The 22,531-nt window shown below is 43.3% G+C and overlaps 1 protein-coding gene across 2 annotated transcripts; it reads right to left on the reverse strand.

Moving 5' to 3' along the window:
• Positions 1-1,074: 1,074 nt before the first annotated feature.
• Positions 1,075-21,943, reverse strand: si:ch211-221n20.8 (multiple epidermal growth factor-like domains protein 6). Of its 2 annotated transcripts, XM_033993556.3 has the most exons (22): positions 21,548-21,943; positions 19,708-19,848; positions 19,517-19,580; positions 18,499-18,666; positions 18,062-18,184; positions 17,247-17,387; positions 15,873-15,998; positions 14,662-14,784; positions 14,121-14,243; positions 12,877-12,999; positions 11,572-11,694; positions 10,824-10,946; positions 10,178-10,303; positions 9,417-9,545; positions 8,508-8,600; positions 7,526-7,621; positions 6,556-6,651; positions 5,254-5,349; positions 4,506-4,607; positions 3,923-4,028; positions 3,244-3,360; positions 1,075-2,134 (listed from the first exon to the last, which is right to left on the reverse strand). In XM_033993556.3, exons 2-22 carry the CDS (start codon positions 19,843-19,845, stop codon positions 2,059-2,061), a joined length of 2,412 nt encoding a protein of 803 aa, XP_033849447.3. In that variant the 5' UTR covers positions 19,846-19,848; positions 21,548-21,943; the 3' UTR covers positions 1,075-2,058. The 2 variants fall into 2 exon arrangements, with proteins under 2 accessions (XP_033849447.3, XP_058874581.1); XM_059018598.1 differs by lacking the exon at positions 6,556-6,651.
• Between the last annotated feature and the right edge of the window lie 588 nt (positions 21,944-22,531).

A 22,531-nucleotide genomic window follows, 5' to 3' on the forward strand; every position in this document is an offset into this window, starting at 1 on the left:
GAGAACACCCTTTCAGAGGTGTGGAGGAACAGAGAGAACATCCTTTCAGAGGTGTGGCGGAACAGAGAGAATGCCCTTTCAGAGGTGTGGAGGAACAGAGAGAACACCCTTTCAGAGGTGTGGAGGAACAGAGAGAACACCCTTTCAGAGGTGTGGAGGAACAGAGAGAACACCCTTTCAGAGGTGCAGCGGAACAGAGAGAACACCCTTTCAGAGGTGTGGAGGAACAGAGAGAACACCCTTTCAGAGGTGTGGAGGAACAGAGAGAACACCCTTTCAGAGGTGCGGAGGAACAGAGAGAACACCCTTTCAGAGGTGTGGAGGAACAGAGAGAACACCCTTTCAGAGGTGTGGAGGAACAGAGAGAACACCCTTTCAGAGGTGTGGAGGAACAGAGAGAACACCCTTTCAGAGGTGTGGAGGAACAGAGAGAACACCCTTTCAGAGGTGTGGAGGAACAGAGAGAACACCCTTTCAGAGGTGTGGAGGAACAGAGAGAACACCCTTTCAGTGCAGCGGAACAGAGAGAACACCCTTTCAGAGGTGTGGAGGAGCAGAGAGAACACCCTTTCAGAGGTGTGGAGGAGCAGAGAGAACACCCTTTCAGAGGTGTGGAGGAAGAGAGAGAACACCCTTTCAGAGGTGTGGAGGAACAGAGAGAACACCCTTTCAGAGGTGCGGAGGAACAGAGAGAACACCCTTTCAGAGGTGTGGAGGAGCAGAGAGAACACCCTTTCAGAGGTGCGGAGGAACAGAGAGAACACCCTTTCAGAGGTGTGGAGGAGCAGAGAGAACACCCTTTCAGAGGTGTGGAGGAAGAGAGAGAACACCCTTGCAGAGGTGCGGAGGAACAGAGAGAACACCCTTTCAGAGGTGTGGAGGAACAGAGAGAACACCCTTTCAGAGGTGTGGAGGAAGAGAGAGAACACCCTTACAGAGGTGCGGAGGAACAGAGAGAACACCCTTTCAGAGGTGTGGAGGAGCAGAGAGAACACCCTTGACTTTGAGAGGGATGGACAAGAGGGCCTGAAGCAACAGCTAAACAAGAAGACACTTACACCATAAGAGACAGGGTCAACTGCACATATTAACATTAGAAATCATGTTTTAATTAAAAGGAAAGAGCTCAATACAATGGTAATCCAAGATATCCATGTCTTTAGAAGTGTTGTCATTTGGTAGCTGGAATGTTCTGAAATCTGCCGTTTTGATTGGCTGAGAGTGGCGTTATGATTTATAATGCAGCGATAAATGGTTATTACCTGTAAAATATGGTCATGCAGATTTGTAGACATCAGAGGGCGCTGCACTGTTGCTATTAGTGTTGGGTCAAATATTCAAATATTGAATATTAGGTGGCAAAAAAATGACCATGCTCGTATTGGTTCCTACAACAGAATTTATCTGAAAAAACCGCATTCACTTTAATTAAGTACTTTATTTTACTGCTGACAGATTTTTTTTTTTGGTATGAATTGTACTTTTGTTTTCTAGCTAATGGAAAACGAAAGAATATTTCAACATGAAAAGCCACAGTCCTCCCCATGCTGGCTGTTCTGTCAGTTACTGTTACAACAAGGAATTATAGAAATCTTTAAAATCTGAACAAGAGCTGTCAAAGTTAACCCTCGCCGATACTTCAAGCACAAAACAGAAACCAGGACCAAATTAGGTGGCGATAGAAAGAGGACAGAGGGAAGAGACAAACTTCTTATCACAGAGAGTGGTGAGGGTAAGGAATGGGTTACCTAGCCATGTTACTGATGCAGAATCATTGAGATCCTATAAAACAATGTTTTGAGATCAATCAGCTAGTAGGAACCGGACGAGCACTGATGGGCCGAAAGGCCTCTTGCTCATAAGTGTTCTTATGTTTTCTACTGAGTGAGCTGCACAGCGAGCTGCCTCATTCTACTGTACTGTAGAACAGAGGCCTGTCTCGCTGTACTGTAGAACAGAGGCCTGTCTCGCTGTACTGTCAGTGGGAGTGTCTGTGCTGTGATGGGGATCTCAGTCTGTCTGAAGCAGGTCTGGTGGTCTCTCCAGGGTCCAGGTTCATCATTCCCCTTTCTGTGGACAGTGGATCTTGTAGCCCACCTTGTACGCCTGCACATACACACGGGCCTGATTGATTCTGTATGGAAAGCAGGGAAAGGTCATTTCAAGTGGGTGTCACATGTGTGTATTCGATATCCTGTTAAAGTCATAAATCCGTCTCAAATGTACAGTAAACTTTTATTTTAAAACAAGAAATCTGGTATTACTTGGTTTAAGAAATCTCTGTTTGCAAGCCCTGCTTTCAGTTAGTGTTGCACTTGCTTGGTCACCTGGAGAGTGAAATTGTCCACACCCTTCAACTGCTTCTATCCTGTCATTAACCAAGCAGCTCGTAAGATGCTTTGACCCAGAAGACACTAGGAAGTAAAGCAATAACAGAGTTCCTGGAAGGCAAGACCAGCAAACTGAGAACTTCCTTTAAACTCATGCAGTACCAGATGTTTTGAAATGAAAATACAGCTTGGTGTGATTCACTGAAAACTGGACATGTTAGACATATATAGTGAATAGATATATAGTGAATAGAAGTGAAGGACAAGTACGATTTGAGTATTTTGTTAGCTATAATTCTACACATTTTCTGAAGATGTGACATTAACAATTTTTAAAAAAACCTATAAACACAATTAAATTAAATGTAGAAAAGGCTCTGTTTACAAATGATAACTGGTAGTTTTGTGGAACCCCCTTTAAAAGTATTTTTGAAGTTTTTTTAATATTATCTTTAATATTATCTTTATATAGCACCTTTCATAGTGGACCAGCATCACAAAACGCTTAAGAGGTAGGCTGTGAACTGTGCATTATACGCAGAGTCACTTACAATAAGACATTGATTTAACATCTCATCCGCAGGATGGAGCACAAGGAGGTTAAGTGACTTGCTCAGGGTCACGCATTGAGTCAGTGTCAGAGGTGGGATTGGAACCGGTGACCTTCTGATTACAAGCCCTGGACTTTAACCACGGGACCACACTGCCTCCACGTTTTCCCCTGTGCTCTTCCATTGATTATACTATACATTTACCATAGTTTACACAAGTTTGTCGCGTTTATCAATATGCTTTAGCATACTGCACTTGTCTTTATGCTTTACTGTAACTTTCACTATGCTTTAATACACTTGCTGTGCTTTTACTATGGGAAACTTTTCTAAGGGACTGCAAGCTGGTTCAGGTCTGCTACCTGTACTTGGTGCACAGATGCACTCCCAGGGGTCCACAGCGGTCCACATAGCTTTCCCGGACGCCCTGCCTGATCGCTCGCGTCGTGCTGACCGTTGTTGTTATGATCGGGCAGGTCCTGTGGGGGAGAGAGAGAGACAACACTGATCAGCTGCCAGGTTTACTAGAAAACAAACACCTCCACTACAGCCATACAGACAATGCCACTGCACTCACACTGCCTGGTTCACTGCACTCACACTGCCTGGTTCACTGCACTCACATTGCCTGGTTCATTGCACTCACACTGCCTGTTTCACTGAACTCACACTGCCTGGTTCACTGCACTCACACTGCCTGGTTCACTGCACTCACACTGCCTGGTTCACTGCACTAACACTGCCTGGTTCACTGCACTCATACTGCCTGGTTGACTGAACTCACACTGCCTGGTTGACTGCACTCACCCAGTCTCGTTCACTGCATTCACACTGCCTGGTTCACTACACTCACACTGCCTGGTTCACTGCAGTCAAAATGCCTAGTTCACTGCACTCACACTGCCTGGTTCACTGCAGTCACACTGTACTGTTTCACTGCTCTCACACTGCACCTGTTTCACTGCACTCACACTGCCTGGTTCACTGCACTGGTTCACTGCACACACACTGCATTCACGGCACCTGTTTCACTGCACTCACAGTTTCTCGCACCGCTGTCCAGCGGTTCCCTCAGGACACTTGCATGTGTTGAACTGCGCGCAGGTGGCGCCGTGCCGACAGGGGGGGATACAGGGCTCGATCAAAGCTGCAAGGAAGGGAAAAACTATCAGAAGCCAATTACAAAGGGGGAAGGCAGCAATCACAGTATTCTGCTGAAACCACTTCCCTTGGAAATTCTAAATGTTCTAGAACATCATACATGCACTGGTGCTACTTTTGAAGGATCATCTAGAACCATCAACATCACTGCATTTAGAAATACTTACAAGAAATGTAACAAGTGCAAGGACAAAAGTTTCAACTAGAACTCAAATTTAAGACCTGGAGAAAGACTTCTAGTTGTGTCATTTCTTTCAGTAACTCTACTTATTGTAAATAGCAAGCTCTACAGTACAGAGGTATGTACGTGACCTATTACAATATAAAGGACATGTAATATCTAGGTAAACCTCCAATTTAAAACTGCAAACATTTTCAATATTCTACCCAGGGAGTTAAATTTTAGACTCCATCGCAGGCTCAAACTGGAGTTTGGGTCTTTAGAAGTCCAGCTCACACTCACCGGTTTCACACAGGTCCCCCGTGAATCCACTCACACACTTGCACCGGTTGTGCCCCACGCACACGCCTCCGTTCTTACACTTCTTCTCACACAGGACCGGCTCTACAGGGAACACACACAGAGAACATACACACAGAGAACATACACACACACACACACACACAGAACATATACACAGAGAACATAAATACACACACACAGAACATACACAGACAGAAACACACACACACACACACACACAGATAACACACAGATAACACACAGACAAAGAGAACACACACACACACACAGTCATATACAGACAGAAACAGAGATGTACAAGAACAACACGCACACACACAGAAACAGACAGGCAGACACACAAGAACAGGGACATAGATTAGCTTTGATATACAGTAGATAACTCCACCATAAAGTGTAGAAAAAATGTTTTTTAATCATTGCTTTCCCCCCATATTTTTTTCCATTTTGCATTTACCATAGTTTAGCTTGGTTTGCCATTTTTGAATTTGCATTATCATACCTCTCTGTGCTTTAGAATGCTTACCTGTGCTTTAACATGCTTTCACTGTGTTTTATTGCACTTTGCTATGCTTTTACTATGTGAAAACATTGTAGGGGGAGGGCTCACCAATACAATCTACCTTATCATTCTCAATGGTGTGTCCTAGAGAGTTATCACATGTGCAGGTCTGACAGCATGCTGTGTGGTGCAGTACCGAAGTGGTCCAGTAGAGGGTGCTGTTACCTATCTGGCAGCGCGCTCCCTGCCACCCTTTGGGACAGATGCACTTGTTGACATCGACACAGCGTCCTCCGTTCAGACAGGCAGGCGTGCAGGTTGCTGCGGAGAGCACAGAGGGGGGCAGTGAATTATAAGCAACACTGGAGTAAAGGAAAATTGATCTCTTAAGTAACGCTGTGAAAATGGTTCTTTACTGTTCATATGATTAAATATATATTTGTATTCATAGTCAGAGTTATATTCATATTGGACAATAATTGTCACGCAACATGTAATTAGAAATGATGAAGCTTTAAAAAAAAATGCAGAAGTGCTGCTGTCCATGAATCACTGAGCGGTGAAACTGGGGTGACACTTTCTCTGAGAAGTGGTCATGCACACTACAGCCAACACTCATGAAATGTCACATGGAACTATTTCTGATAAACTATTTCATATATAGCCATTGACATATTTCACTATATTAGATAAACACTCTATGATGTTCTACTTTGCCATTTTGTAATTCATTATGAATAACATTAAACACTCAATCAATTACAAATCATAGTAAAAAAAAGGGGGTATTTGTAACTTGAATTCCACTTTGTCATACAGCTTACAGTAATTTGAAATGAAGTTATGAAAACTGAAAATGTTATATCACTTCATTTTTAGACCCTATTATTTCCTGGTAGAACATGTGCCTGTGTGGAGAGCTGTGATCTATCAGTCCTGTGTGGAGAGCTGTGATCAATCAGTCCTGTGTGGAGAGCTGTGATCAATCAGTCCTGTGTGGAGACCTGTGATTGATCAGTCCTGTGTGAAGAGCTGTGATTGATCAGTCCTGTGTGGAGAGCTGTGATTGATCATTCCTGTGTGGAGATCTGTGATTGATCAGTCCTGTGTGAAGAGCTGTGATCGATCAGTCCTGTGTGGAGATCTGTGATCGATCAGTCCTGTGTGGAAAGCTCTGATCGATCAGTCCTGTGTGGAGAGCTGTGATTGATCAGTCCTGTGTGGAGAGCTGTGATTGATCAGTCCTGTGTGGAGAGCTGTGATTGATCAGTCCTGTTTGGGTTATTTCTGCAGTTTTCCCATGGCTATATTATGCATTTACCATAGTTTACCATGGTTTGCAATGATTATTAATATGCATTACCATACCTCTCTGGTCTTTTCAGTGCTTAACTCACTGTGCTTTAGTACACTTTGCTATGCTTTTATTATGGGAAACTTTTATAAGAGAGGTTTGTATCTGCACAATTACTGGGAGATAAACTGTGTGTTCAGGTATTCGTGATATCCTGGCGTGTGTTCACTCACGTGTCAGGCACTGTGGGCCACTGTAGTCCGATGAACACTGACAGGTCTCTGGAGCAATACAGCGCCCCCCGTTGGAGCATGGCAGCTCACACACCGCTGCAGAGAGGCATGGTTTTAATAAGAGCTTTAACACTGACACACTCACAGCATACAGTGGATACAGCGTACAGGAATGGCTTTTCATCCTTCAAGGGAACTTAAAAGAAGAATTCCATTTATTTCCCATGACATGCATTATACGGGGTGATTCGTAATTCGTACAACATTATCTGTCTCTGTCATAGACATTCTTCCTTTGAATATCATCCTCCATGTAACCCCCAGTTTTCACGATGACACGACAGTGTCGTGTGAATTATGAATCATCCTGTACAGGTCTTAAATGTATAGTTTTTAAAGTTTAAGCAAACAAGGTTTTATTATTTTAAAGCATCAGGTGCTACACTAGGTTAAATAAATCTCTGTTGGCAGGTCTTGAAGTGAGTGCACGACAGGTAAGAATTCTGAAATTATTTGGAGTTACCGAACTAAACAAATGTATGGGAAATTTGGGGAACTGCCACAGCTATCAGAGTTGTTTCAGCACCATTCAAATAATGTTTCTGGACAGATCCACATACTATAACATACAAAGACACAACTGGGGCAAACTTGATCTACATTATTATTCATGTGGCTGCTAGTTCCTACTGTAATATAAATGGTATAGCCAGGAATTGCTTAGCACAGGACAGTAGGATTGAGTAGACACTTTATTCTCCAAATAAGAACTCAGTTGAGCCACATCTCCCTCGACTACACCAGGGGAATAAGAACTTGGTTGAGCCACGTCTCCCTCGACTACACCAGGGGTTGGCAACCATGGCTCTTCCAATCCATTCCACTGCAGGACTTTTAATGATTTAATTGACCTTCAACAGGGTTGCCTACCCCTGGACTACACCACTGAGCGGAGCTGTGGAGCTGTTACCTGTGTGACAGCTGGGGCCAGTCCAGCCAGGAGGGCACAGGCAGGTGTTCCACCGCATACAAGTTCCTCCGTGAGCGCAGGGCGGGGAGCACATGGCTGAGACAGAGACACACAGCGAGGGGGTCACTGCAGGCTGGTAACTACGGGAAGTGAGTTTCCATTTACATGCGGAACCTCAGACTGGGAATGTGTTTCACCAAGCAGAAAAGCCATCATGGGATATCACTACTTTATTAATTCTAGCAACATGTGTGTGCGACTGTATGTGTGTACACCACTTAACTGGCTATGGAGAAGTTAATGTGCCCTTAACTTTTTATGCAGATACTGCATTCACAGTTTTCTCTTAAACTAACTAAGTAGTTTAATGGTTATTCAAACACATACAGACCAACACTGACACACACACACACACACACACAAACAAACATACAAAGACACATACTGACACTGGCATGCACACAAACATACAGCTCTGGCCAAAAGTTTTGCATCACCCTAGAATGAACTCATTTTGATTCATAAAGTCAAATAAATGGGCTGAATAACATTACTTTAAATACTGAATTACATACCACTTTGTAGTTTTCTATATTCTTAATGAAAAAAAACTGACAAAATATTGCATTTCAAAATCTAACATGAAAAACTGTACTACTATTATGGCTTCCGGTAGACTTTTGCAATATCATTTTGTAGTTTATTTGATTACATGTTGAATAAAACATCTAAATTATGTTCATATAGTTGTTTCTTTGTAATTATGTCTCAATCCTAAAATTCTAGGTGATGTAAAACTTTTGGCCACAGCTGTAGTGACACACAGACACACACACCCTGACACTGATATTATTATTATTATTATTATTATTATTTATTTCTTAGCAGACGCCCTTATCCAGGGCGACTTACAATCGTATACAGACACGCATGCAGACAGACTCACAGACAGACAGACAGACAGACAGAGGTGCTGATTTACCGGAGCAGCCTGGGCCAGGGTACCCTGGTGGACAGTGGCAGGTGTTGGGTGAGACACACACCCCGTAGTTCTGACAGGGGGGCTCACACACAGCTGTGGAGAGAACACACACACACACACATTACCAGAGTGGGACAAGAGAGCAGGATACAGGAGCCAGCTAACACTGCACAGAGCAGAGACACTGAATTACATACCACCCCCACTGCCACGGCTGTGAATTCAGAATCCGAGCTATCAGTATGACAAAATGACTTACATCAACAGTATGTACACAATAGTACAACATAAGGAATGCCACGCATACTTTAGTGAAATTGGAGAAGTGGTATTTAAGACCTTCATTAGGTAAGTAAATAAGGTGTTAGTATGTGGAATAACTTCTTGTGTTCTCAAGATGCATGTCAAAAATATTTGTGTGACACACAGTACAGACAAGAGAGACATCTCCTTATTGCCCCTAACCTACTACTCTCATAACCAGCTAAAGAATGTTAATACCATGTTTCAGAGACCCCTAAATATCCCCAGAAACTCTCAAGAACTAATGCTGAATAATGTTATTGTAGTTTCATCAAAGCTGGATAAGGGTTTTTTTCAGATATATGGAAAAATATGCCTCTGTGTGCGTGCATGTGTGTGTCTGTCTATCTGTTTGTCTGTGTGTGTTGTCATGATATTAGTGAATAACCAGCAGTGCTGCCCCCTGCTGGATGTCCTGCATACAAACATGACAGATGCTTGTACAGACTTGCATAGATCAGGTCGGAGAATAAAGATGGTGCTTGAACACCCCCTTGTCTAATCAATATGTGGTGTCAGAGAGATTCATATGGACCAGTAAAGAAAGCCACAAGAGCCCTGAGCTTTGGGGCTTGCAGGAAACGTTGGTGATGCAAAGGGACTCACGCTGGCACCGGGTCCTGTCATCAGTGCGCCCCTCGTAGCCCGTGCTGCAGCTGCAGTTGAAGCTCCCGGGGTGGTTCTCACAAATCTGCTCACAGCCGCCGCGCGTGAAATCAGCACACTCGTCAATATCTGCGCAGGGTACAGGACAGGAGGGCTCAGCACACACACACACTGACACACACACACACACACACACACACACACAATGACACACACTGACACACACACACACACACACACACACAATTACACACACACAATGACACACACACATACACTGACACACACACACAAAACACACACACTGACACAGTGCTGCAATGTGAAAGCTCTTAGAGATAAAACCCAATGCACTTGAACCTAGAATATGCCTCTCCTCCCCTCTCTTTGTCCTCTCCTCCCTCCCCATTCTCTCTTCTTCCTTGAACTCATTTCCTCCCAATCATCCTCCCTTACCACTGCCCCCATCCACTACCTCCCCTCCTCCCTTACCCCTCCTCCTCCTCACACCCCTGTTCCTGCCAATCCTATTCCCTTCCCTCCCTCTCTCCATTTCCCCTGGTACCCCTCCTTTCCCTCTCCTGCCCCTTCTACACTCTCCTGCCTCTGTTCCATACACTCCCTCTCCCTCCCAATCTCCCCAACCCCGTCAGTTCCCCCCTTCCCCATCCCTCTTTTCACTCTCCCTCCCCTGTCCTCTCCCTCTTCAGCTCACCCTTCCCTTCTCTCTCTCCCTCCACTCTGCATTACCCCACTCTCACCCTGACAGGTCCTGTGGTTAGAACTCAGCTCCCAGCCTGCCTTGCAGCTGCACTCCACGACCCCCTCTGTGCGCTCGGTACAGACCTGGTTGCAGCCTCCGTTCCGCAGCGAGCAGGAAGTGATGTCTGCAGAGGACAGGAAGAGAGGACAGAGGACCCTAATAAACTTTTCCCTCTGTAAACACACAGCAAAGTGTAATAAAAACACAGTGGAAGCATGGTAAAGCACAGGTAAGCATTGTGAAGCTCAGATAGGTATGGTAAAGCATATAAAAAACAAACAATGGTAAAATAACCCTTATAAAAGCTTCCCATATTAAAATCACAGCAAAGTGTAATAAAAGTATGGTAAAGCATATCTAAGCATTGTAAAGCAGAGAGGTATGATTTTAAACATGCAAACCATGTTAAACTATGGCAAATGGCATTTACCATAGTTGGCATTAAAACCCATGCTAAAGGGGAGGAGAGGGTAGAGGATAGAAAGGATAGAAGCAGGGGAGAGGAGAGGAGAAGAGAGAGGGAGGAGTGACACAGACTTGTGTATTTCACAGGCAGACAACACTAGTGGTCCATGCTGTAGATACAGTAGATGTAAGGAACCTGGCTGGTTCAGGTAGATATATACACTTATTGGTATACATACTGACGCAGGTCTTGTTGTCCAGGTCTAGCACTAGGGGCCCCGGACACTCACAACTGTGGCCCCCCAGCGTGTTCGAGCAGCCGTGAGAGCAGCCTCCATTCTGTAGCTTGCACTCATCGATGTCTGTGAGGAGAATGAGACTCCATTAATATCAGGAACGAGGGCAGGGAGGGTCCCATTAATATCAGTAACAAGAGGGGGGAGGGTCCCATTAATATCAGGAACAACTGTGAAATCAATAATATCACAATTGACGTATATAGAAAAACACTGATTCTGTTGGTTTAAATGTTAGGACAGGAAAGGATTCCAATACATTTTAAAAATAAATAGGTTGGGTTCAGGTTTAGTACTCACCTGGATATTTTTTTTTTATCAGATCTCATTTCGCAATCTACAATATAATGACTAGCCGAATCGCAGTGTTACGCTGCTCAGCCGATAGAAAGCAATTCTCTGAATTCAGTTGTTGAATATGGGTTTAAACACGCTATATTTTCCATGCATTGTACCTGTTATATAAACAAGACCATTCCTAGTGTGCTGTGGTTATTTCGCTCATGAGCAAACAACCCACTTGACATGAGGCTCACCCGGGTTATTCAGCCTCATTCTCATTCCAGTTCGCAAATAACATTCATGGTGTTGCCTCTATATAGTGTATCCATGACAATAAGCTTTGTGAATATGGTCCAGATGGGTGTGAGCCACTCTCTGAATGGTGCTGATAAGTGGGTTCAGTACTCACCCACACACTGGCGCTGGTCCACGTGCAGCTGGAATCCAGGCCGACAGGAGCACAGGAAGGAGCCCTCGGTGTTTGAACAGATCTGACTACACGTGCCGTTCAGAACCACACACTCGTTCACATCTGCACGCCCGGGCCAGAGAGACAGACAGAGAGAGAGAAAGAGAGCAAGGAGAGAGTTAAAACAGAGAGCTAGAGGCATTATTATTACCAATATTAAAAACAAAATGATTTTTTTTACTTTGTATTAGCTGAACCCTCATAAAAGTTTACCACTGTATTTTTACAATATTTGGGGGTTTTCCCATGCTTTTCCCATGGTTATACTATGCATTTACATGTTTATCCTGCTTTGCCATGTTTATTATTATTCGTTACCGTACCTTGCTATTCTTTCCAATGCTTACCTATGCTTTACCATGCTTTTACTGTGCTTTATTACATGTTGCTATGCTTTTACTATGGTAAAGTTTTAGAAAGGAAACCTTAATCAAAAAGTATAGTCATTTTAATACTCAACAAACTGCAACACTAATCCTGTTCTGAAGTGCCATCCAAAAAATAGACACAAACTAGAGACAACATCCATAACCTCAAAACCTCATAAGATAAAACCATATGCTTTGATGGGCCATAACGTTTGTATGGCTGCCTTAGTTCCTTATAGTTTTACCTTAAACTACAGTCTCTTGAATTGAGCTGCCTGGTGTCTGTGGGAGAGAGGTCTTGGGTATATAGTAAAAAGTGTAGAATACAAATCAAAGCAGGTAGTGATGAGGCTGTACAACACACTGATGAGACCACACTTAGAGGACTGTGTCCAGTTCTGGTCACCACAGTACCACAGGGACATTGTGGCCCTGGAGAGAGCAACCAGACTAATCCCAGGACTTGAAGGAATGAGCCATGCAGCTAGGTTCAGGAAACTGAATGAATTTAGCCTAGAAGATAGAAGAAATTCGACAGGGCGAGGGGTGGGGGCCTGATTTAAGTCTTAAAAATATTATAAGAAGTTGAAAAAAACCCCTAACCAATACTTTTAGCTTCAGCACAGAAACCAGGACCAGAGGACACACAGTTAGAAATGATGTGGAGATAGCCTGACGATGGAGAGAAGGAGACACTTCTTCACACAGAGAGTGGTGACGGTATGGGATGGGTTACCTAGCCGTGTTGTTGATGCTGCATCATTGGGATCATTTAAGACCCGACTTGACAACGTTTTGAGATCAATCAGCTATTAGGAACCGACGGGCTGAATGGGCTCCCCTTGCTGGTAAATGTTCTTGCCAGGGCGCCCCCTACCTGTGCAGTTCCTGCTGTTCTCCTCCAGTCTGTACCCCTCCCGGCAGTGGCACTGGTAGCCCCCGGCCTCGTTGGTGCAGCTGTGCTGGCATTCCCCATTGTTCAGGGAGCACTCGTCCACATCTGCAGAGCAGACAACAACAACAGCAGCAGCAGGGTCAGCTCACAGAACACCTTCCCCTTCACAGAGGCACTTGACTCAGCCAAGCACAATCACATTGTAGTTAATGACCCCCCCGTCCTTCATTGACTTCTTCTTCCCACCATATCGGTTCTGTATTCTGTGATGTTAAGAGATTGTACTGAACAAAATCATTCTATAAATCAAGGGTGCTCAAAGTGGGCTCTTCCACTCCATGTGTTCCGTCCCTCTTCTAAATTGTTTAATTAAACAAATTCAATGTCCATCCAATCCATCTAGACCCTGAAGTAGTTACCTGTTAAACCTGGAATGTACCTCCAGGACTGTGATTGGATACCCCTGCCATAAATCTTAACTGTTGTACACGTCCATTAGCTGCACAGGTTTTAAATGTGCAGTCGGATAAAGAAAGTTTTCTGCTGCATTGATATAAATGGTTTTGTAAGATTTTAAGATGTTATATAAAAAATCGTAATCATTATATGAATGTTGGAAGGAGGGGGGGGCTGGTTTTGTCTTCTGTTTAACCTGTGTGTTTCTGTACTGCAGGACTCTAACAAACTCACCTGACAGCGCAGAATAGTCCTGTAGAATTAAACCTACAGTATTGTTTTGTTTTAAGATCTGTACATGTAGTTTGTAAATGCGGTTACCTTCTGTAATGTGTTTAATTGGATTTTCCTTTTTGTCTTGGAATTAAAATGTTTTTATTGAAAAACCACATGAAGGAGGACTGGAATTATTATTTTTGAGAAATAAACTAATCTATTACAGTTTCGATCACTGAAATAATTGGGATTAGTTAACATATGGGGTGGAGCCTGGAGAAAGGGTGGAGCATCGCAAAAACTGGAGGGTACTTGGAGGAGGATATTCAAAGAAAAAATGTCTGTGACACAGACATACCGCTTGGCCACCATAGGGTCAACATGTCAACACTTAAGTAGAATTGAAAACAATGCAAAACGACAAAGTTGTGTGAATTATGAATCACCCTGTATAGCCCCTGCCCCTGTGCCATGGTTTTAAATACAAAGTCAAAGGGATTGATATCACAGTGAAGCTGTTTAACACTCGGTACATGTAAGAGTGTAACTGTTACCGAAGCAGGAGTGCCCGTCCCCGTTGAAGCCCTGGTAGCACTGGCAGAAGTACGAGCCGATGACGTTGCCACAGCGAGCGTTCGTGTCGCAGCCATGCTTCCCCGACGCACACTCGTTATCGTCTGTGAGGGAGGGAGGTGGAGGGAAAGAGAGAGAGAGGGAAGGAGGGATGGAAAGAGAAAGAGGGAGGGGGAGGGAGGTCAAATCAAAGACAACAGCAACTGCAATCGTAAAAAGTAAGCAGCTTCAGCTGTTACTTTATTTTTTTTTCCCACATTTTAACTGAACCCCCCCCGCCTACTCTACCTTTATATACATAAGGAGTAGGTGGGGCTGGCGGAGTTGAAAGGTCACACTGTCACAAATCTATTTCTCTTTAGCACCTAGTGAAGCGTCTTAGATAGGTGTGTGTCTGTGTATCTGAGTTTGTCTATAACTGTGTGTCGGTATGTTTCTGAGTGTTTGTGTATGTCTGACTGCCTGTGTGTTTCTGTCTGTCTGAGTTTCTGTCTCAGTCTGTTCACGTGTTCTCAGAACTACCTTCACAGTGAGTGCCGTTCCCACGGAAACCCAGCGGACAGGCGCAGCGGAAACTCCCCAGGGAATTCTGGCACACCCCTTTCCCTGCACAGATATCAGGGCTCTCTGTGCACTCATCCACATCTACAGGGATAGGGGGACAGAGAAGAGATGAGTTAATACAGGGGGACAGAGCAGGGACAGGGAGACAGAGAAGAGACGGGTTAATACAGGGGGACAGAGCAGGGACAGGGGGACACAGAGCAAGCTAATATATCGGGGAAAAACAGCCTTTATTAGAAGGACAGGTAAAAAATATAAATGCACCACTAAAAATCTATGTACTGTAGGACAGAACAAGGTTAATACATCCAGGGAGTCAGCTTACAGCACACAGAGAACGAGCAGGTCTGTACTCCCTTATAAAAGTTTACCACTGTGTTTTTGCATGATATTTCTGCAGTTTTTACTCATGCTTTTCCCATGCTTATACTATGTATTGACATGCTTATTAATATGCTTTACCATACCTTATTATTCTTTACAGTGCTTACCTATGCTTTATCATGCTTTCACTGTGCTTTATTACACTTTGCTATATTTTTACTGTGGGAATCTTTTATAAGGGCTGAACTGCACGTGGGTAGAATCTATGCACTTCGAGAAGACTTGGAGAAGAGCACTTTATGAAGAGATCCAGATAATGCAGGTGGCTGCTGTACCTTGGTACAGGGTGTGGTCTGGGTAGCGAGAGCCTGCAACACAGCGTGTGATGCAGGAGAATGGGCACATGCAAAAACAAGACATAGAAACATGCAGTGAGCGTCGGGCAGCGAGTGAGATAAGACAGGTAAGACAGCAGCTACGCAGCGCACAGGGCAGAGGAGTTTTTCAAATGCATTCATGATTTGGCTTGGCAACTTTAAACAGAACAACCTAGAAATGGGTTCATCTGTTCCACAATATCTGCTGAAAGGATTTTGTAGCCAATAAAATAATTGCGTAATTTTCCCTGCCGTGCACATCTATTCACTATATGGATCTTAGATGTGTCGTTCTGAAAGAGCAAAAGAGTATTTTTATTGGAAAAAAATGACTTCTAGAACTACACTAGATTAAAGAAATCTCCGTTTCCAAGCCATGCTTTCAGTTAGTGTTGCGCTTCCTTGGTCCCCTGGCGGGGGAAATGCCCCGAGCCCTTTAGTGCCTTCCCAAGCGGGCGGGTGCCTTACCCACACAGGCGTGCTGGTGAGCCCGGAAGCCGGTCTGACAGCTGCAGGCGTAGCTGCCTGGCGCGTTGACACAGACGTTCCCCAGCTCCCTCCGGCACTGCTCCTCGAACGTGCACTCGTCCACATCTGAAACACAGCCAGCATGAGGGGAAGGCAAACCACAGGCCTTCAGGAGAAACACAGGGGACTGGATGGAAGTCTTTAAAACCTTAGAGGAATTGACAAAGTTAACCCTAAACAAGGCTATTAAGAGAATTATTCAGTGTCTGCATACCCCTAATTTATACAGTCATGGTTTAATCAAAACCAGCCATGGATTCCAAAATATCCAGCAGGGCTAAAAAAAAAAAAAAAAAAAAGAAAAAAAGGCAAGTGTACTACGGACTACTTTACTGCTAAATGACCAGACGACACTGGTCTTATATTTCATATACAGTTACTGACATATTTACTCTTTAAAAATCGCTTTATGATCTGTGTAGATTACACAGTTCCCTTTTGGAACTCTATATTTATTTTAATATTGAAGCACTGTTAAGAAAATACTAGATATCTGAAAAAAAGTAGATTTCTACATTCCTTGCACTAAATACTTTGTAGAGAAATTGAAAATATTTCCTATTAATCTACACTAAAGAATCTTAGTACAGTATTAACATGTACCACTACTCTCCGCTAATAATAACAAACCACACTAGGCATTTATTAAAGGTAGAGGCTCTGTTATTTTGGTCTCATTGCAGCACGTACTCGCTCGTCGCATTGTGTCCGGCATGGGGCAGCCTGGAGTCTAATTCCAGGCCCTCGGTCAGGAAATGTCTTCCTGTCGGAGCTCAGAGCTGAGACAGCTGCTTCCCATTATAACCTGGGCCCTGTGGTTATTCCAATAGCTGGAATGGACTGTTAGCCTTGGGAATCACCCAAGGGACAATTTCAACAAAACAAAAAGGATTCTGGACTAAACTGTTCATCTTTTTTAACCAGAATGCAGAGATCAGTTCTTAAATAAGCGCAATGCTCACTGAAGCCTGCTTCTCAATCATGTTTGTACCCTTATAGAAGCGTGGTATTCTCCCCATGTTTGTTAACATGCTTTACCGTACCTCTCTGGGTTTTACAATGCATGCCTATCCATTACCATGCTTCCACTATGCTTTAATACAGTTTGCTGTGCTTTTACTATGAGAAACTTTTATAAGGGTTAGTTTACCATGGTTTGTTTTTTTTAATATGATTTACCATACAACACAGCATCACACAACCCTGCACACTGCACCACACAACACTGCACACTACACCACACCACACCACACCACACAACACCACACTGCACCGCACCACACTACAGCCCCACCAGTCTGTTTGCATGCTCACCCACGCAGTTCTTGCCGTCCAGCGCCAGAACGAAGCCCTCGTCACAAGTGCAGGAGAAGGAGCCGGGTGTGTTCTGACAGACAGCGTGCTCCGAGCAGGCCTGCAGACCTGTCACCTGCGCCAGCTGACACTCATCCACGTCTGGGGGGGAGGGTGTGAGAGAAGCATTGAGCAATTTACTTTGTGGATGCGTCACAACGTCTCCCTAACTGCATACAAAAGAACTTGTGTCCCGATATATCGACTAAATTCTGAACACAGTTGGAATCTATGTAATTTCACTACAAGAATACAACAGTATAGTAGTGTAACCATAGTATGAACTTTAATAATATCATAGTTTGAATTTTAAAAAATCAGTGAGTTTATTACATTTTCATAAAACAAACTTTATATTTCTGTTATACGTATATATTTTTTCCTGGGGTAAGTGCAATTCATGCCTGTATTGTAAATGCAGCCTGATCTCATTATAAAGTAAATCTTGACTCTCTGGTCACCTGACGTAAGCGGCTACTTGCTCAGTAAATCATCCGCCTCCAACCCTAACCTCACCCCCCCTCCCATGTACCCCAGTCCCACACCACCCCTCACTGTCCTCCTGTTCCTAACCTCACCCCCCCTCCCATGTACCCCAGTCCCACACACACCCCTCACTGTCCTCCTGTTCCTAACCTCACCCCCCCTCCCATGTACCCCAGTCCCACACACACCCCTCACTGTCCTCCTGTTCCTAACCTCACCCCCCCTCCCATGTACCCCAGTCCCACACACACCCCTCACTGTCCTCCCTGTTCCTCAACCCCGGTTCGTACCCTCACAGCCGGCTGGTCCCATGAGGAAACCTCGCTGGCAGCGGCACAGGAAGGAGCCCACAGTGTTGGTGCAGCTGGCATGGGGCCCGCAGGCCTCTGCACCCCCTTCACACTCATCAGTGTCTGAGAGGAGAGAGGGGATAGGGGGAGAGGGTAGAAAGGAAGAGAGGTGAGAGAGTAGAGAGAGGGAAAGGGTCAGCCTCTCTATTGGTGGGTTCACTCAAACAGGCAGTGAGTATTAAAACACATTAAAACACTTCCACTGTGTACCAACACAGCAGAAGGGCGAGAGACAAGCACACAGGCAGCACGGGTAAGCTATGGTCTCTGTTATTAATATGCTTTGCCTATGCTTTACCATGCTTTCTATGCGTTATTACACTTTGCTATACTTTTAGTATTTGAAACTTTTAAAAGGGAGAGCAGTGTGATCTCACCCTGACAGTGCAGTGTCTCCCCCTGCAGTATAAAGCCGGACCTGCAGGTGCAGTTCTCTCCCTGGAGGACCAGGCCTTCAGGGCAGCCACAGCTCTGATCTCCTCCCCGCAGGACCTGATTCCCAGGGCACAGCCCGGCTGGAGGGGGTGCTACCGTCGTCTCTGGGGCTGAAACATACAGAGAAGGGGGCAGTGTAGGGGGAACCAGACCAGGGAGTTTCAATCACATGTCTCAAACCAGCATACGTGTTACATTTTATAATACAAAGAACACAGACATTAAGTTACCTGTTTCAACCTCAGGGGTCTGGATTATTTCCCATAGGGCACCACTGTAATGAATCGGCATCTCAGCCCATTGAACTGAATGGAAAGGCAAGGGCTGGATGAGAACTGCAAACCATACGATTCAAAGACGTAGGTCTTACCATTCAACTAGAGAGCGAGCTGTGTAGTCGAGAGGCAAGTATGGGTCTCATGCTGATGCCAGTATTATTAACTCATCTAGTAGGAGATCTTTATAAAGTCTCACATGTGCAGTTTTTAAAGAAACACATTATTGCAAACATGATGTTTTCATTTAAAACATCTAGAACAGCATTAGGTCAAAGGAAGTTCTCAGTTTTTGTTCTCTATTCTCAGAACATCTGTTGCACTTGCACTTCCTGGATCATTTCACCTCTGCAGTGTCTTCTGGGCCATGTTACTGGCTGAAAACATGAGTCAACAGGGGAAGCAGCTGGTTGGGTAATGAGAGGAAAGAAGGGTAGAGACAATATCACCCTCCAGGTGAAGGGTGGAGATAATTTCACCCTCCAGGTGAAATGACCAAGCTAACTGGAAGCATGACACGCAAAACACAGATTACTTTAATTACGAGACTGTCACCAGGTATCATTTTTTTAAATAAAAATACCTGCTTACTATCACATGTTTATCTTTCAAAACTGCACATGTTAGGGTTATGCAATGAATTGTGCTAGATTCATAAATCTAGCACAAAGGAGGTTTAGCATACCCGTTTCTCCCTGTCCCGTCTCTTCTAGGCCCTGGATTATGTTGTCAATCAAATTGTTTAAAATCTGTAAAAGAAAAGCAGCAGTCAACAGCGGTTTTAAACGAACAGAGAGGGCAGGCACAGCAAAACAGTGAACACTGGCTCCTCTGCCACCTTCTGGAGAGAGAGGGGCAGTGCAGTGTTCAACTCACCCCAGCTTTGTTGGGCTCCAGTTCACCTGCTTTCAGAACCTCATTGGAGCCAGAGGGGGTCGGCTTTAGGGTCTCTACGCAGGACAACAGGGCCAGCAGCAATAGCAGCGCCAGTGGGGCTTCACCAGGGAGGGTCATCTCCTGATCATTCACACAGAGACGACAAACGCGGGATTAGAACACAAGATGAGAACATTCACAAAGAGGAGGCCATTCGGCCCATCCGTGCTCATCTGGTTTGTAGCAGCAGATTGATCTGAAGACTTTGTCAAGTCTATCTTCCTAACTATTCAGCATCAACACAATGGCTAGGTAACCCATTCCATACCCTAACCATGCTCTGTGTGAAGACGTGTGTCATACTCTCTGTCCTAAATCTGTCTCCAAATCATTTCTAAATGTGGCCTTGTTTTTCACTAACTCTTATATAAATATACTGCCATTTACTGCAGTATCCTGTAATTAACAGTACAATTATAGTATACCATAGTACTGTGCAGTAAATACTACAAGGTGATTATGCTATTGATTATATTACAGCAGTGTTTAGTATACTTACTACAATTTACTGATGTATTCTACAGTGAATATTGCAACACATTGTAATTAAATGCTGTAAAATGCAGTTTGCCACATATGTGCTATAAACATTGCATGGTGGTTATCTGCAGTATTTTGATCACAATGCTACTTCTTACAGCAATGACTTTGACAATTAAAGTCTTAGCACAGCACATTGTATTTAAATATATATATATATATATATATATATATATATATATATATATATATATATTACAACTGATAGCACATCTTTAAAAAGCTCCTTCTTTTAAAATAAATGGCAATTTCTTATAATTATGGAGTGAAGACATGGAGACCACCAACCACACAGACCCCCATGTGAAAAAACAGTAGCCCACTAACTGGAAGAGCAGTGTCTCCGAGCAGCAGACAAGATTAGCCTATACACAAAACGGTCAAAATGCGTTGCTGTGTGATTTCATAGAATATTTTTGATTGCAAATACAGTAGTAAAAAGCGTCGATTAAACAAACAAACAAAAAATCGTTTACCCCATACAATACAATACAATACCATACAAATTGCTTTTATAAAGCAGTCTTCAATGCGAACATCCCAGGGCGCTTTACAAAAAAAAAAAAAAAAAAAAAACACTATCAAATATAAAACAAAAGCAGCCTTGGACAATCAATTTTAAGCTAACGAAAACAAATATGTTTTTCGATTTGTTATAAAGGACTCGGTTGTGCCAGCATTCCTGATAGCTCAGGGCGAAGTTTTGAAGGCAGCATAACAACGCTATGTTGATTGCTTAGCGAACTGTTCAAACCCCAGATAAATGACCTCTAGGTTATTTATTACTTTAAAAAAAAAAAAAACGATGTTTTAAAACAGAGAAACATACAAAGATTGTTGAGCACAGACATTATTTATGCGCATTTTATAATCTGCACAAAACAACAATACAAATTAAAATAAAAAGCATAAAATAAATAAATAAATGAACGTTTGGACGACTTAATTTATTGTCCTGTATACAGAACGCAATGCTGAACTACTACAGCGAAAGATGTATTCTTAAAAAAAGACAAATTCTACTTGATGCACACTATAAACCTCTATCCATGTCTCTCTGTAATCTCAATACAAATACAGTTACAACAATTACATAGAAACAAAATGCTATCATGCCTGGCTAAAACTAAAAGTTTAACCACTTTTTGGCGGCGCTTACTAATAGTGAATTTTAGTACAGTATAATTACAGTAGAAACACATTCAACAACACAAAACAAAACAAAAAAAGTTTAGCATACCTGGTTGTTGATGGGGTTGTCTAGTTGTTTCTGCCTCTTCTTTTCCGATTGCCTTTAATTCACTTCAAAGTGTGGATACAGTAAGTATACAGTATTCACGCTCAGACACACTAACACCCCCCAAAGTCAACAAGTAGACAACAATAGACTATTTAGCAATAAAAAATACTCATCCCGCGATCACGTTTTCCTTTCTTTGTGTTTTATTCTTTCTTATCTATTCTCGTATCAGTCTAATGCATATATCTTTTTTTAAAACACGCTTTTTTAAGCGTATTGTATTTGTGTTTTTAAAGATGCGCCTCACCGCAGTCCCCCAAGACAGGAGCAATTAGACTGCGAGTCACGTGGTGAGGAGGGCAAGAAGCGGGCGAGGGAAGTTCTCTCGGCGTCTCTTTCCCAAATTCCTGGTGAAAAATACGACCTCCTACATCCTGTCTTGGCTTTTAAACATTTCCCTTATTACAATTCCCAGCTGACCACCTAATTGTTATGTCTACATCTGCCTGCAACTGGAGGACGTCCAAATTGCACTTTCTTTTTCTTTTAGGTATTTATTTGTTTGGATTTAAAATACTTTTTTTTTTTTTTACTTTACATTTGTTTTGAACGTTTTATTGTCTGAGCTATTTTTACATGTTGTTTACTGTTGTTAGATTTGTGCCTATAACTTAACTCTTTAACTATAAGTATTACAGGCACATGTCATACATGCAATGAATGTGCACACACTAGGTTTCCATAAAAAATAATAATAATAAAGTTAAATACCGGTGTAGTATTATAAGGTGGTATATCATCACAATGTGAAACGGGTACCAAAACCTGACCCCTGTAATGTTAAAGAGATATGCTGTCACATTGAAAAGAAAGAGCTCTGCCTGTAAATAGCGTTGGTGTTCCCTATCAATTTCAAAGACGACCACCAATGACATTACGTATGGGATATGCCTATACGTAAAAACCTACCCTCGACCCCACCTC

Source organism: Acipenser ruthenus, chromosome 3 (genome assembly GCF_902713425.1).
Source record: "Acipenser ruthenus chromosome 3, fAciRut3.2 maternal haplotype, whole genome shotgun sequence".
Taxonomy (NCBI): domain Eukaryota; kingdom Metazoa; phylum Chordata; class Actinopteri; order Acipenseriformes; family Acipenseridae; genus Acipenser; species Acipenser ruthenus.

Excerpts from the sequence above, each read along its gene's own strand:
- si:ch211-221n20.8 (XM_033993556.3), bottom strand. The coding sequence starts at position 19,845 with ATGACCCTCCCTGGTGAAGCCCCACTGGCGCTGCTATTGCTGCTGGCC. Across the intron at positions 18,185-18,498 it reads GGAGACACTGCACTGTCAGG|ACACTGATGAGTGTGAAGGG; the intron begins GTGAGATCACAC and ends CTCTCCTCTCAG. Across the intron at positions 4,608-5,253 it reads GGGAGCGCGCTGCCAGATAG|AGCCGGTCCTGTGTGAGAAG; the intron begins GTAACAGCACCC and ends TGTTCCCTGTAG.